This window comes from Notothenia rossii (assembly GCF_949606895.1).
Source record: "Notothenia rossii genome assembly, chromosome: 9".
NCBI classification, from domain to species: domain Eukaryota; kingdom Metazoa; phylum Chordata; class Actinopteri; order Perciformes; family Nototheniidae; genus Notothenia; species Notothenia rossii.
This window is the reverse complement of record NC_136907.1, coordinates 51,711,722-51,725,264: the sequence shown is the minus strand read 5'-3', so window position 1 is coordinate 51,725,264 and position 13,543 is coordinate 51,711,722. Positions and strand designations below refer to the sequence as shown.

Sequence of the window (13,543 nt, the reverse complement as noted above, 5' to 3'; positions counted from 1 at the left end):
GGCCTACAGGCAGGGTCAACTTGGGGCCCCAAGCGACATTGTGAGATGAGGCCCCCCACCAACCGACAGGAGTGAAACCTTTTTTTTTGGAAACAAAGTAGGCTACTTTGCAAATATAATTCCTGTTTATTATTATTATCAACACAGTTACTTTTTTATGCAGTGAGGTAAATGGTAAATATGCATGTATGTCGTTCAGTATGAGTTTGAAGGTGAATACGTCTGCATTTCCTGCCAAATACTAGCCTCAAAAAGATTAAAATATAATTAATGCAAATAAACTACTTCTACTCATAATAATAATCATAATCAATTCAATAATGTAAATACTATATTATATTATTATAATATAGTTGTAATATAGTCAAGACAAAACATGCTTATTACATGCTCAAAAACTGATATTTCTTAAATCTGTATTCAAATGTAGTTCCCTCTGTCAGCAATGTATCAACAAATACACACACATTTCTATCAGTATTTCTCTGTGTTGTGGTTGACATGATGATGACTGTTAGGAGTTAAGGGGAGAGGCTGAGCATCACCATGAAATGTGCAAATTGACATAAAAATGAATAAAAGGGGAAAGAATGCTACATGTTTTTTAGGCTGTAAACTTTAACTGTTATGTAAGCCAACTAGACAGACAGTTTATCGCTCTTCCTCCTGTACATTAGCAGATAAAGGCATAACATACTTGAATGAATGGTAAATAAAGAATGCTGGAAATAACTGCATCTCCATTAGCCTATATGCTATGCAGAGACTGCCTTCTTCATGTCGTGAATTGCAGCTGATGTTTTAATATGGCAATTGGCAATTTGACTTATAAAACATTCGCAAGTTGTACATTTGATTCATACAATAACCCACCTTCGAGTGATGCTCTAGTTTCTTCATGTTTTGTTTTTTTCCCCTCTTGCTTGCTTGACTGAAACTGTCTTTTCACCGTCATCTCTTCACCTGCACTAGTGGCCGTATCAAAGCCGTTATTGGTCAGATGTCGATTCATTGCAACGGTGTCGGGTTACAGACGTGCTCCCCTTGTCACCTCTCTCTCACTGTCGCGGGGGGTGCGAGGAGAACTGAGCTGAGAGCTGCGCACAGCAGCTGAGGCCCTCTGGGTGGGGCCCCCTACAGAAGGCGGGGCACCATGCAGCTTGCGTGATTGGCTTGTAGGGAGGGGCGGCCCTGCCTACGGGTCATACTTTTCCCTTGCTTTCTTACAGTGCAGACGATTTTCTGCTTGCTCTTGCCTCTGCTTACTTTTTATGCTGATTTTCCTGTTCTTATTCTCTGAAAACTTTGAGCAGCGGCTTCTGGACATTAACTTATCACTGGGACAGTTAATCTTCGTAAATAGACGGAGGGTTCAGCCATATTTCAACATTTTTACGACGACCTCAGTCTTACAGTAGCGTGGCCTAGCGACAGCTAAAGCCTGGTAGGCTACTGCATGCTATTTAGCTTAAGCTAGTTGGTAGCAAAATGCCTCCGTTCTCTGAAGATGACTTCCACAACTTTTACAGAAGATGGCTGTGTTGGAAATGAAAATGCAACGGTTGGAAGTTAACGTGGAAGTGAATGGACTATGTCGTGGCAATGACACCACTTTACCAGTGCTGCAAAATAATGGAAAAGGGTATGCCAACTCACAGCTAGTTAGCAGCTACAAGGATTCCAAGGAACAGGAGGGCTGTGTACCGGGTAATAAATCTACAAGTGGTAGTCCTCCCTGGAACTGTCTGGGTGCAAAGCCTTAGGGTAAATAATTTCCATGGGATTTGGGAGGAAGAATAACAGGCAACCCCTATTCATACTAGGAAACAGCCATGGACAGCTGCTACAGGGAGAACTACAAACAATCATCCTAAACCACCAAGTGTGCCAATTCAGAACAGATACGCTCCGCTGACCGAGAACCGGAAATCTCTTTCTGATGACCTGGATAACCTGTCCTCTTCACACAGCAGGGTAAGGACCAACAGCTACTCCAAAAGTAAAAGACTAGAGGGGAAGCTAACAACTGGGCCTAAAACTCTGATTGTGGGTGACTCTGCTGTAAGAGATGTAAAAAGTCTGTGCAGTAAGAACAACACCAAAGTACTCTGTTTTCCCAAGGATATGGTCTCTGACTTGGCTGAGAAGATCCTGCATATTGGGGCTGAACATCCGACTGTGAAGAATGTGGTACTGCACATTGGAACAAATGATGTTGTGAAACAACAGTCAGAAATGCTGAAAGAAGACTTTAAATGTTTGTTGGAAACTGTCAGCTCTCTAAATGCAGAGGTGTTCATCAGTGGCCCTCTAACGCCAGTGTGACGACCCCTGCCTTGCTATCGTCTGTTGTGTGTGTGGCCCTTTAAATATTCTCCCTTTTGCCTATCAGCACTGATTAAGGACACCTGGCTGCCGGTACCAGAGGTTTAAAAGGCCTGACTCAGTCCCTGGAGCGTTCTCTCCCCCCCAGAGGACCGGACCTCGGAGAGCAGCATCGCTTATTCTTTTTTGCCTTGCCCTTTTGTTTGTTTTTTGGCCACATTGAGTTTTTGCCAAATAAATACCTTTTCCTATACATATTCTTTTCCTTCCCACACTTTTTGTTATGGCCAAGAGCCAGGCCATGACAGATGGGGGCTCGTCCACTTCTTTTATCTGTGATACAGCAACGGATAGGTAAGATTTGTGTTGGGAGTTGGTGCGCGTGTATAAAGTTAGTTGGGAGCGCGTGTGCAGGGCGGCCGGTTTCTTTGTTTCGGCTCATTGTGGGAAGGACATTAGATTTCAGATCGTTGTTTGGGGACTGATTATATTACGTTGTGAGGCTTTGATTTGTTTTGTGTTATATTTCAGGACACGGTTTACCAGTTGTTTTTAGCCGTGGTCAGCTGTTTGCTTTGTTTTTTTTCTCTCTCTCATTGACACAGTTGTAGGGCTGTGCAATTTAATCGATCCTGCGATATATATCGATATTTTGTTTCCCGAGAAAGTATCGATATTTCAGCCGCGGGTATCGATACATTAACTCCCATTCAAATCCCCTGTGTTCCGCCTGGCACTCTGCTCGCTGCCCATTCCCCCCCGTTCGCTTTGCATGAAGAGCGATTACGTCAGCCAGCCGAGCCGCTAGTGTCGCTGTAGAGCATTTCTAGATACACAGACGCCGGTGTCTTCTTCTCACAGTGAGTGCGAAGCGGTTCAGGAGAATGGCGGCAAACATTAACCACACTGGAGAGGGTCTTCTCTACCGCCGGAGATATCGGCCCAATCCCAAACCACTCCCTCGACGGAGTGAACTCCGTCTGTAGCCACACTCGCAGCTCAACGAGGCTCCCTCCTGTCAGATGGAGGGAGTAAATACAGCAGCAAGCTTTGGGACGGCCTCCCCTCTCTCCGGCAGAAACAGGAAATGCCGTAACTGTATGTAACAACGGTTTCAAATCAGTATCTCTTAGACAAAAAGTTAAAATTAATAACTCAAATAAAACTCCTAACATCTTTCATTGTGTTTCAAAGCTCTTTTAGTTTTAAACCTGATGTTTATAAGCTTCTTAGTTTTTGCAACGGTCTGTAAATATACACAACTTTATAATAAAATGCACACATTTACCTTTTTCTAGACTAAACACAGGTATGATCCTAAGTTAAATCATATGAGGTTATCATGAGGTTGTTAACATCGCAGTTTATCAGTGGATGTTTGCTGGAACTACTTGTTAACAGCTTGACAGCAGCGGACATACACAGCGCGACTCCGGTCAGGTAGAGACCGGTCTCAAGTCAGCACCGCTGCAGACTCGCTGTTTGAGGGCTTGATAGCCCACTCCCCCTCCACACCGCTCCACACTCGTAGGCGGACCCTCCGCGTCAACGTGCAAATGGAGGGGTAGGGTGTAGGGGGCGGTTTGGGAATGGGCCATCGTCACTGCTCAGAGAAGTGCACTTCTCCCAGACCACGTTGATCAGATTATATTCCTGAACAAAAATCTGAAGAGTATGTAGATGCAGTTATGTAGAGAGGAGCCTTTCTGTTTAGTGTTTTTGGCTTAAATGTTACTCTTTTGGACTTTAATTATTGGCAGGTACATTTTACATTAAATGTTGTTCTTAGTGACTTGAATTATTGGCTACCTCATATTCTGTGTTAAGCTAAAAATGCTGTAAAAGAATCTGTTCAGAACAGGCCACCTGCTGCACCTTTTAATTGTCCATTGTGATACTGCACTTTATGTACTTACGTTTCAAAGGCTTGTAAGCTACAGTTGGCACTGTTTCAATAAATGAAACAAATTTTCTCACCACATCTTTTGAGTCATTTTGTCCAGCATTTGCAAGCTGTAGACTCTCTGTCTAGTCAGAGCCATATATTGTATAATTGATGCTTTCAGTTTTCAGTTGAATTAATTCAATCCAAGTCAATGGAACACTCACAAGATGTCACCAAAATCACACTGTCCCTTTAAAATCTTTCAGAAAATGATGTAAGTGTATCGAATTATATCAAATCGTATCGTTGGCTGAATATCGTGATATATATCGTATCGTGAGCTCAATATCGTGTATCGTATCGTATCGTGAGATTAGTGTATCGCTACAGCCCTACACAGTTGCATTGTATGTGGAGCAGTGCGGAGCGGTGCAGAGTTTTCCCTGGCAGGTTAAGCGGCGGTTCCTTTGGGATTGTTGAGCGGGGTGTGTAGTGTTGTGGAGAAAGTGGTTGAAGCTTCGGCTTGGGAGCATGGCCGTGGTCTCAGTAGTGTTGCTAGCCTGCTAGTCGCTTTGCTGGGCCTGCGGTCTCCAGTGCATAAATACCCACCACAAGTAACTGCATGAAGACTAGGGAGGAGATTAGTCAGTGGGATGGTAACAGTTAGTGGGGAAACTCCAATCAAAAAGTTAGTGTTGTTCCACTTTGGACGCATAACAAACGTTGTGGTGTTTGTTTTTGTTTTTTTTCCCTTCTCTCGGCGTAAAGGTCCGGTGTTGTGTTCCGGTGAGGGCTCAGTCTAATTTAATATGGCTGACGTAGAGGCATTTATTGAAGCTCCGTCTCAGGAGTCTCTTGGCACTTTTTCAAGAGAGCAGCTGCTCTTGATTGCTGAGCATTTCTCTGTGACTATTGTCGGTGATAGAATGATGAAAGAGAACATTAAAGACTCTATAGTGTCGACATTAAGTGAGACAGGAGTGTTTGCTGCAAAGGAAGAGGGAGTTTTGTTAAAACCTCTTTTTCAGGCTAGTGCACTTTCTTTTGAGCAGCAGAAGGAATTGTTGTTGTTGTTGCAGCTGGAACATTTCCAAAGCCCCCTTCCTACAGTGTAGACCTCACCCTGCCCTCCTATGATGAGAGGAGCAGGGTGGTGGGTCCTCCCTCCCCTTCAAAGCCTGATAGGGATGTGTGTGTGTACAAAACGCTGCACAGTGATATTTGCTGGTTCCAGGCTCAAGGGCATATGGCACTCAACTTTTTCCAGGACATGCCGGGGCCCTGCCTGCTTGTAGCTTTGCCGATATCTGTGTTGATAGGTAATAGATTAAGAGCAGTGAATCATCTTAGATACAGGAAGCGCTCAAACGTTTGTGTGAGTTTATCAAATTTAGCAGTGATTCCTTGTCAGCCACAGCTTGTTACAAAAAAGCTGACTGATAGTGTGTTTAACGAACTGAAACTAGCTTTATTAAATGTCAGGTCTTTGGCAGGAAAAACTTTTTTAATCAATGATTTTATCACTCAGCACAATCTTGATTTTATGTTTTTAACAGAAACTTGGATTGAACAAAATAACAGTGCAGCTATTCTTATCGAATCAACCCCTCCAAACTTTAGTTTTATGAGTCAGGAAAGAATGCATAAGAAAGGGGGTGGAGTTGCTATTTTGTTCAATGATTCCCTTCAATGCAGGAAGACATCTTATGGGAACTTTGCCTCTTTTGAATATGTTGCCCTTCAGCTGAAATGCTCCTCTCGAGCTCTGTTCCTAAATATCTATAGACCACCCAAATACTGTGCAAGCTTTTTTGATGATTTTACTGAGTTGCTGTCTATAGTGTGTATTGACTTTGACCGTCTAGTCATTGTTGGTGATTTTAACATCCATGTTGACAACCCCCAGGACAGAGGGGCTAAAGAACTGTTTTGTGTTCTTGATAACTATGGACTGACTTAGCATGTGACGGAGACCACGCACAATAAGGGGCACACTCTGGACTTAATTATCTCAAAGGGTCTGAATATCTCTAAGGTTGTGGTGACTGATGTTGCACTCTCTGACCATTCCTGTGTTTTCTTTGAGAGCTCTATTTCTGTTCACAACAATTTTCAAAAAGAGGTAACCACAAAGTGATATTTAACTGAAAATACTAGGGAAATATCTACTATTTTTCTTCCACACTCGCCCCTGCTAACATCTCAGTAAATGAGCTAGTAGATCATTTTAATTCAAAATGTTATAGATGCCATTGCTCCAACTAAGGTAAAGGAAGTGACTGGGAAGAAAATATCTCCATGGAGAAAGGCCATGACCGTGAGAGCAGAAAAAAGAGAATGTCGAAAAGCTGAACGCAGGTGGCGAAAAACAAATCTCCAGGTTCACTTTGAAATCTATAAAGAGAGACTTGGCCATTTTGGAATTGAAAAACGCACGACAGTCTTTCTTTTCTGACATCATTACCAAAAACAAAAACAACGCACGTGCCTTGTTTGCTACCGTCAACAGACTAACTAACCCCCCAGTGTCAGTAGCCTCTGAATTTCTATCCACCAGGTCGTGCAATGATTTTGCCTCTTTCTTCACTGACAAAATTCAGAAAATCAGACAAGCAGTCAGTGCCTCTGCATCAGGAACAGCAAATGTGTTGTCCCTATGTCCACCTAATATCAATCCAGAAATCATGACACAATTCCAGATTAATGATAAAAACCTATAGGACATTATACAACTTCTGAAATCCTCCTCCTGCTGCCTTGATATTATTCCAACAGGATTTTTCAAAGATGTTTTTCCTTGCATGGCCTCAGATCTACTTCATATAGTAAACAAATTCACTCAGGTATTTTTCCACAGGCCCTGAAAACTGCAGTCATTAAACCGCTCTTAAAAAAGAATAATCTAGATGCTTCAGTAATGAACAATTACAGGCCCATATCAAACCTGCCATTTCTAGGTAAAATCATTGAAAAAGTTGTTTTTCAACAGTTGAGTAACTTCTTGCATTTAAATAACTGTTGCGATGTGTTCCAGTCAGGCTTTCGTCCAAACCACAGCACTGAGACTGCTCTTGTAAAAGTCTTCAATGACATCCACTTAAACACAGACAGTGGCAGAACCTGAGTGTTAGTATTATTAGATCTTAGTGCTGCGTTTGACACTGTTGACCACAACATATTACTAGACCGACTGGAAAACTGGGTGGGACTTTCGGAAACAGTTCTAAATTGGTTTGAATCCTACTTAAAGGACAGAAACAACTTTGTTTCTATAGGTAACTACACATCTGAGTTGACAAATATGACATGTGGGGTTCCTCAAGGCTCCATATTGGGGCCTCTTCTCTTTAACATCTACATGCTACCACTGGCTCAGATAATGAAGAACAACAAAATAAGTTACCATAGCTATGCGGATGACACACACATTTACGTAACAATTTCACCAGGAGACTATGCTCCAATTCAAACACTGAGTAAGTGCATTGAACAAATCAATGACTGGATGTGTCAGAACTTTCGCCAATTAAACAAAGATAAAACTGGGGTAATGGGTTTTGGAGCAAAGGCAGAACGTATAAAAGTTAGCGCTGAGCTTCAGTCTGCAATGTTCAAAACAACAGATAAAGCCAGAAATCTAGGTGTAGTCATGGACTCTGGAGTTTCAACAGTCACATTAAAACAGTTACTAAATCAGCTTACTATCACCTAAAGAATATATCTAGGATTAAAAGACTAATGTCACAGCAGGATTTGGAAAAACTTGTCCCTGCTTTTATCTTCAGTAGACTCGACTACTGTAATGGTGTCTTTACAGGTCTCAGTACAAAATCTATTAGAAAGCTGCAGCTGATTCAGAACACCGCTGCTCGAGTCCTCACTGACACTAAGAAAGTGGATCACATCACTCCTGTTCTGAAGTCTTTACACTAGCTTCCTGTGTGTCAAAGAATATATTTCAAAAATACTGCTGCTGGTTTATAAAGCACTGAATGGTTTAGGCCCAAAATACATTTCTGACCTGCTAAATTATGAGCCATCCAGATCTCTCAGGTCTTCAGGGACGGGTCAGCTTTCTTTCCCCAGAGTCAGAACTAAACATGGTAAAGCAGCGTTCAGTTATTATTCTCCAAATATCTGGAACAAACTCCCAGAAACCTGCAGGTCCGCTGCAACTCTGACTACTTTTAAATCCAGGCTGAAGACTTTTCTTTTTGTCGCTGCTTTTAATTGAACTATTCATATCTTAGACTGCACTGTAATTTTTATCCATGTATTTTTTCTTTTAATGTTTATTTTATTAACTTTTCTTTTTAATGACTGATTTTAAATGCCATTTTCTTAATGTCTTTCATTTTTTGTAAAGCACTTTGAATTGCCTTGTGTTGAAAAGTGCTATATAAATAAACTTGCCTTTCCTTGCCTTGCCTTACGTCTGTTTCCGGTTATTTTTATTTTGAAATTCAGTTCCTAACGGACGTAACAAATTAGGAGATTATGGAAATAAACCAATAAATAAAAACAAGGATAATTATGTGTTATGGTTGAGTAAATAACAGTGTGTTATTTTGAAAAGAATAACAAATTAAAAGGAAAAAAAGATTTAAAAAATACAGATTTCAGTATCCTGAGGCTCTCAGCCCCATTTATTTTCCTCACAGATGGCAACAAAAGTCAGAAATTATACGATTTAAAATAAAAGCAATAATTGTGGCTTGATATTGAGTAAGAACATGCTTTTATGAACCACACAGCTTCTGGTCTTCCCATAACACGTAATGCCGTGAGACTACCAATAGAAATACATTGTTATTAAAATCGTGCTGTGCAACACGAAAAAAAGGGGAAAATCGTGTTGGTGAACACAAATCAATAGATTAAAAATCGTGTTGGTGAACACGAAATGCCATGAGACTGGGTTGGATAACAGCTAGTTGGCAAGTGTGAAAAATTGGGGATTCATTAGCACTCTGTATGTTCAACACACATAGTGGACACTAAAAATACTTGTTCAAAAAGGTTTGCTTGTTCATTTTCACCTTTCACTTGCTCTCGGTTCTGTTCTAATGATCCTCATTCACAGTTGTTTTCTGAGAAAAGCTCAGCCAAAATTTCCACACTAGAGTGTTGCCAAGCAGGCAACAGGTTGCCACGCTCTCAGCAGTTCTTGCCCAGATACTTTCAACAGACCGGTCCCAGAATACACCTCACCCGTCCTCCTAAAGAACCACTGTTTTAGAGCAGACAAACATTGACTTACGTCAATGTAATGGAAAGCTAAAAACCCTACATGCTGTTCAGGGCCGGCCCTAGGCTTTTGGGGGCCCTAAGCAAGCTTTGGCTTGGGGGCCCCCCTCACTCTAGCGCGTTCTCACTCCACACAACACGGAACCAACTTTTGTCTTATGATGTTAGCATAAGCACAAAAATTGTATAAATAAGCATGTAAACACCGTGGACCTAACCTGCTCTAGGGGGGTCTGGGGGCACGCTCCCCCGGGAAGATTTTTGTTTAAATATTGAAGTTAAAAGCATCAATCTGGTGCACTTTGAGAGCAAAATTAAGAGATCTATGGATACATCTCACAACACCCATATGAAACAGAACTGTAAACAGAATTTTCTTTATGGATATTTTACAAATCACTTAAACTGTGATCTTGTTTTGTCATATGCTGTAGTATTTCATAACTGTTTTTCATTTATTCTCTCTGGCTGTCCATATCATAATGTTCACATAGAAACTAGCTGTCAATAGGAATATCATTCAGAAGAATTATAATTTAATGCAAAAATCTGTCACAAAAAGAGGTTGCACATTTAAATTCAGGTGTTGTTATGGCAACGTCAGTGGCCAAACAGCCACATTTACTGCTGCTAATACGTTCAAACATGCTGTTGACACGTAAAGCAGTGGCAACTATGCCACCCTTACAGCTGATTTTTTCTCAGAAATACTGTCACATAATATCCATATAATTCAGTGCTAGGTTGATGCTTAGCTAAGCTAACTGTGAAACACTTTAACTTACAGGACTCCGGATCAACTCAAATCAAGGTAGCTTCTAGCTTCATGTCGAACAGTAAGTCAACATTTCCCTGAGAGCTTTCTTTGAAATCACCAGGTAACGCTAAAAAACATTACATTTAGATTGTATGACAAAGTGTTTATTTAATATATCTGGCTAGCTATAGCTACTTGCTAACGGTTTAGCTTACCCCCGCGAAGTAACGTCAACGTAGCTGTAATTTATGCTTTGCTTACATGTTCGCATAAATTGCAGGTTTACTGACATTTACATACCTTGTTTACCTGGCTCAAGTGGTGGCTCTGGGGCTGTTGTGTGAGCCACCACTTGAGAATTGTCATCTTTTTTTAAGAAAAATTGTTTTTATGTCCATCTTCAAAAACTCTGACTCCGACTGACAGTTTATTTTACACATTGTCACAGCTCACAGGATAGGTACCTGTCAGCCGATAAGACAGATGTTTATTTTCATTCAACTCTCTGGTTGGTCTGGTGTCTTGCCTCTGTTGCATTCACTGAACACGGGAAATTACATTCCTGCCGTCCTCTCTAGTGTCATGATGAGGTTCAGGTAAAGCACGGTTAATGTATTATATTATTGACTCGGTAATATAATACATGACTTTGAGAGTAGGCAACCTAGGCATATTAACACAATTAATTAAACATACTTATCACGGCGACGGTGCACTAAGATTTTATATTTTTTCCATTTTTTTTTTTGTTGCTAGGGGGCCCCTCAGTGGCTGCGGGGCCCTAAGTGGCCGCTTATGTCGCTCAATGGGCCGGGCCGGCTCTGATGCTGTTGGTTGACATGATTGATGTACGAAACTCTGTTTTATCCTTTCACGAAAAGCATTTCATTGCTTTATTCGTTCTTGTCCTTTGTTGCTTGTGAAGAACATTGTGGACAGACCTGTTGGGCTTGCATGACCATAACTTAATAAATTATACAATAATAAATATGGGAAATACCAGTGCCCTGACCATACCAATATCTGTCTTGTTTACTGGCACCTTATTAACCTTCTGTTCCCACTAACCCCATTGTCTCACAAGGCGACCATATTAGAGATGAAGGTAAGACATGATTGGTGTATGGTCTCCCTCGCAGGCGTCGCCACGTACTGCGTCATCGGGTTTAAATCCTGCCACAGAAATATATATTCAAGATTCAAGTCTTTATCATCATGTATTCAGCAGCTACAGTGTAGATATGTCAATGCAAATCTGAAGTCACAGGCTCCTCCAACAGTTTAGTCAGCGCTTCTGTTTATCCTCAGGAGAGGTGAGTCACATTTTTTACAGGCTCCCACTACCTGTTAGCATCTAGCTATCCTGCTTACAAACATTTAGCCACCCCTGCTTGTACAACATCTTGACACATCCTTTCACACTCAAGAATGCCATCAAAACACCCTGAGGATTATGTGCTACTTCAAAGAGCTAATACACAGATAACAGACCTTAAGGAGGACATCCGACGGCTTTCTGACGAGCTGAAAGAAAAATACTCTCTCGTGTCCGGTCTCATGGAGGTGGCATCGGTGCAGTCTTAACCGCTTGCCTCGTTCAGCGCAACTGTCTATGACACAGTTCTGTGGGATCCTTCCACCTGTCCACGGCCTACCGACTGCTCGACACCTGGCCATCAGCAGTCGTTGTCTGTGGTGGTGCGCACAAGCTTATTGAATGGGGGGGCTTCACCGCCTCGCCTAAGCCTTCAGAACCGCTTCACGACCCTGACTGATGATCCGGCCCATCCAACTAATGCTCCCGCAGCACTGACCCGTCCAGATCTGCACCCTGACGACACTGCAACAACTTCTGTGCCGGTAGCCAACAGCGTTTGTGCTCTTTCCCAGGCCACTGTGGAGTCAACTCGGCGTCCCTCATCCCGTCTGGCGACCTCCTCTTCACGTCGTAAACTCCTCAAAGAGACCGTGCTAAGACACTCTGGAAGTTTTCCGGGCCCTGAGCCGGCAAGGAAATCCCCTCCCAGCCCAGCTGTTACTGCCTCACCACAACACTCTCCTGCTCGGTCACCACACCCTCAATCACCGGCACCTCCTCGTCCCCTTTTCGCCCAACCACATTAATAATCGGGGATTCCATAACCAGAAACATCCGATTCTTCAATGCAGCCACACGCTGCCTCCCTGGAGCCACATTCCCGGTCATCCTGGATAAACTCCCGTGGCTGCTGCACTCACTCCCTTCCTCTGTCAATCGACTAATTGTCCACATTGGGTCGAATGATACAGCTCGCCGTCGACGCGTCGCATATAAATATATATATACAGTATATATATATATATATATATATATCAATATATATATATACTGTATATATATAGCGAAGCTTGCAGCATTTTTATAAACAGCATTTTTGTTAACAGAGGATCAACAAAAATGGCAAAGAAAAGCACACCGTGGTCCGCCGAGGAAGTTACGACGTTCCTACACTTTATTGCAGATGACAAGATCCAGCGGGAGCTCGACGGGACAACTCGCAATATGAAAGTATTTCAGGAGGTCTCTACACTGATGTGAGGAAGCGGTTACTCGAGGACTGTCTTGCAGTGTAGGGAAAAACTGAAAAAGATGAAGAGTGAGTATCGCGTAGTGAAGGACAACAACAACACGAGTGGTGCCAGTAGGAAAAACTGGAAGTGGTTTGACCTAATGGACACCCTTTACGGCCATAGACCGGCTAGAGTTGGGAGGGAAGGAGGTCTGGACTCAGCAACAGCGTTTCCAGAGGCTCTGCATGGTAAGTTGTTGCTAACACCCTGTTATTTGCTTGAAAGAGCTGTGTCCCTATCTGTTCTAAAGCTCACTTATAACAAAGAAGTCTATTTTATCATTACCTTTATGTTCGACAACCCATGCTTGTATGGAGCACCGAAGGCTAGCTAGCTAGCTAGGCAGATAGCATTAGCTAGAGCTATTGTTTGCTAACACCATACGTTCCATTGTTACGTTCAGTTTTTCTTTTCTATAGTTGTTGTTGCTATTTTAGTATTGTGCTGCAGTAGTTTGAGGAATTAACAAGTCATGTTTCTGTTTCTAGTTGATAACATTGGGACTAACGAGGAGGAACAGCCCTCAGCTTCAACGTCCTCTGCATCAACATCATCAACTCGACAACTGTTAGAACAACAAACCCCTACACGAGGAAAGCCACAACAAACCCCAACAAGAGCACAGACAACAATGCCTAGTAAGTAGCTAGTACAATTGTGTGTGACATCCTATCATATACATATATTTATGTTCATTATCAACAGGCTGGAAATTCACA

The 13,543-nt window shown here is 42.1% G+C and overlaps 1 protein-coding gene across 2 annotated transcripts in view; it reads left to right on the top strand.

Moving 5' to 3' along the window:
• The window catches only part of LOC307018297 (uncharacterized protein), a 33,307-nt gene that overhangs the window by 19,039 nt on the left and 725 nt on the right, over positions 1-13,543 (top strand). The window contains exons 2-4 of one of the 2 annotated variants that reach the window (XM_079648470.1): positions 10,245-10,293; positions 10,663-13,012; positions 13,313-13,462. In XM_079648470.1, the coding sequence (XP_079504596.1) occupies positions 12,844-13,012; positions 13,313-13,462 (319 nt within the window). In that variant the 5' untranslated portion in view covers positions 10,245-10,293; positions 10,663-12,843. Of the gene's footprint in view, positions 1-1,075; positions 1,975-2,121; positions 13,463-13,543 lie in introns of those variants that run through there. The other variant, XR_013802403.1, reaches the window with a different exon arrangement.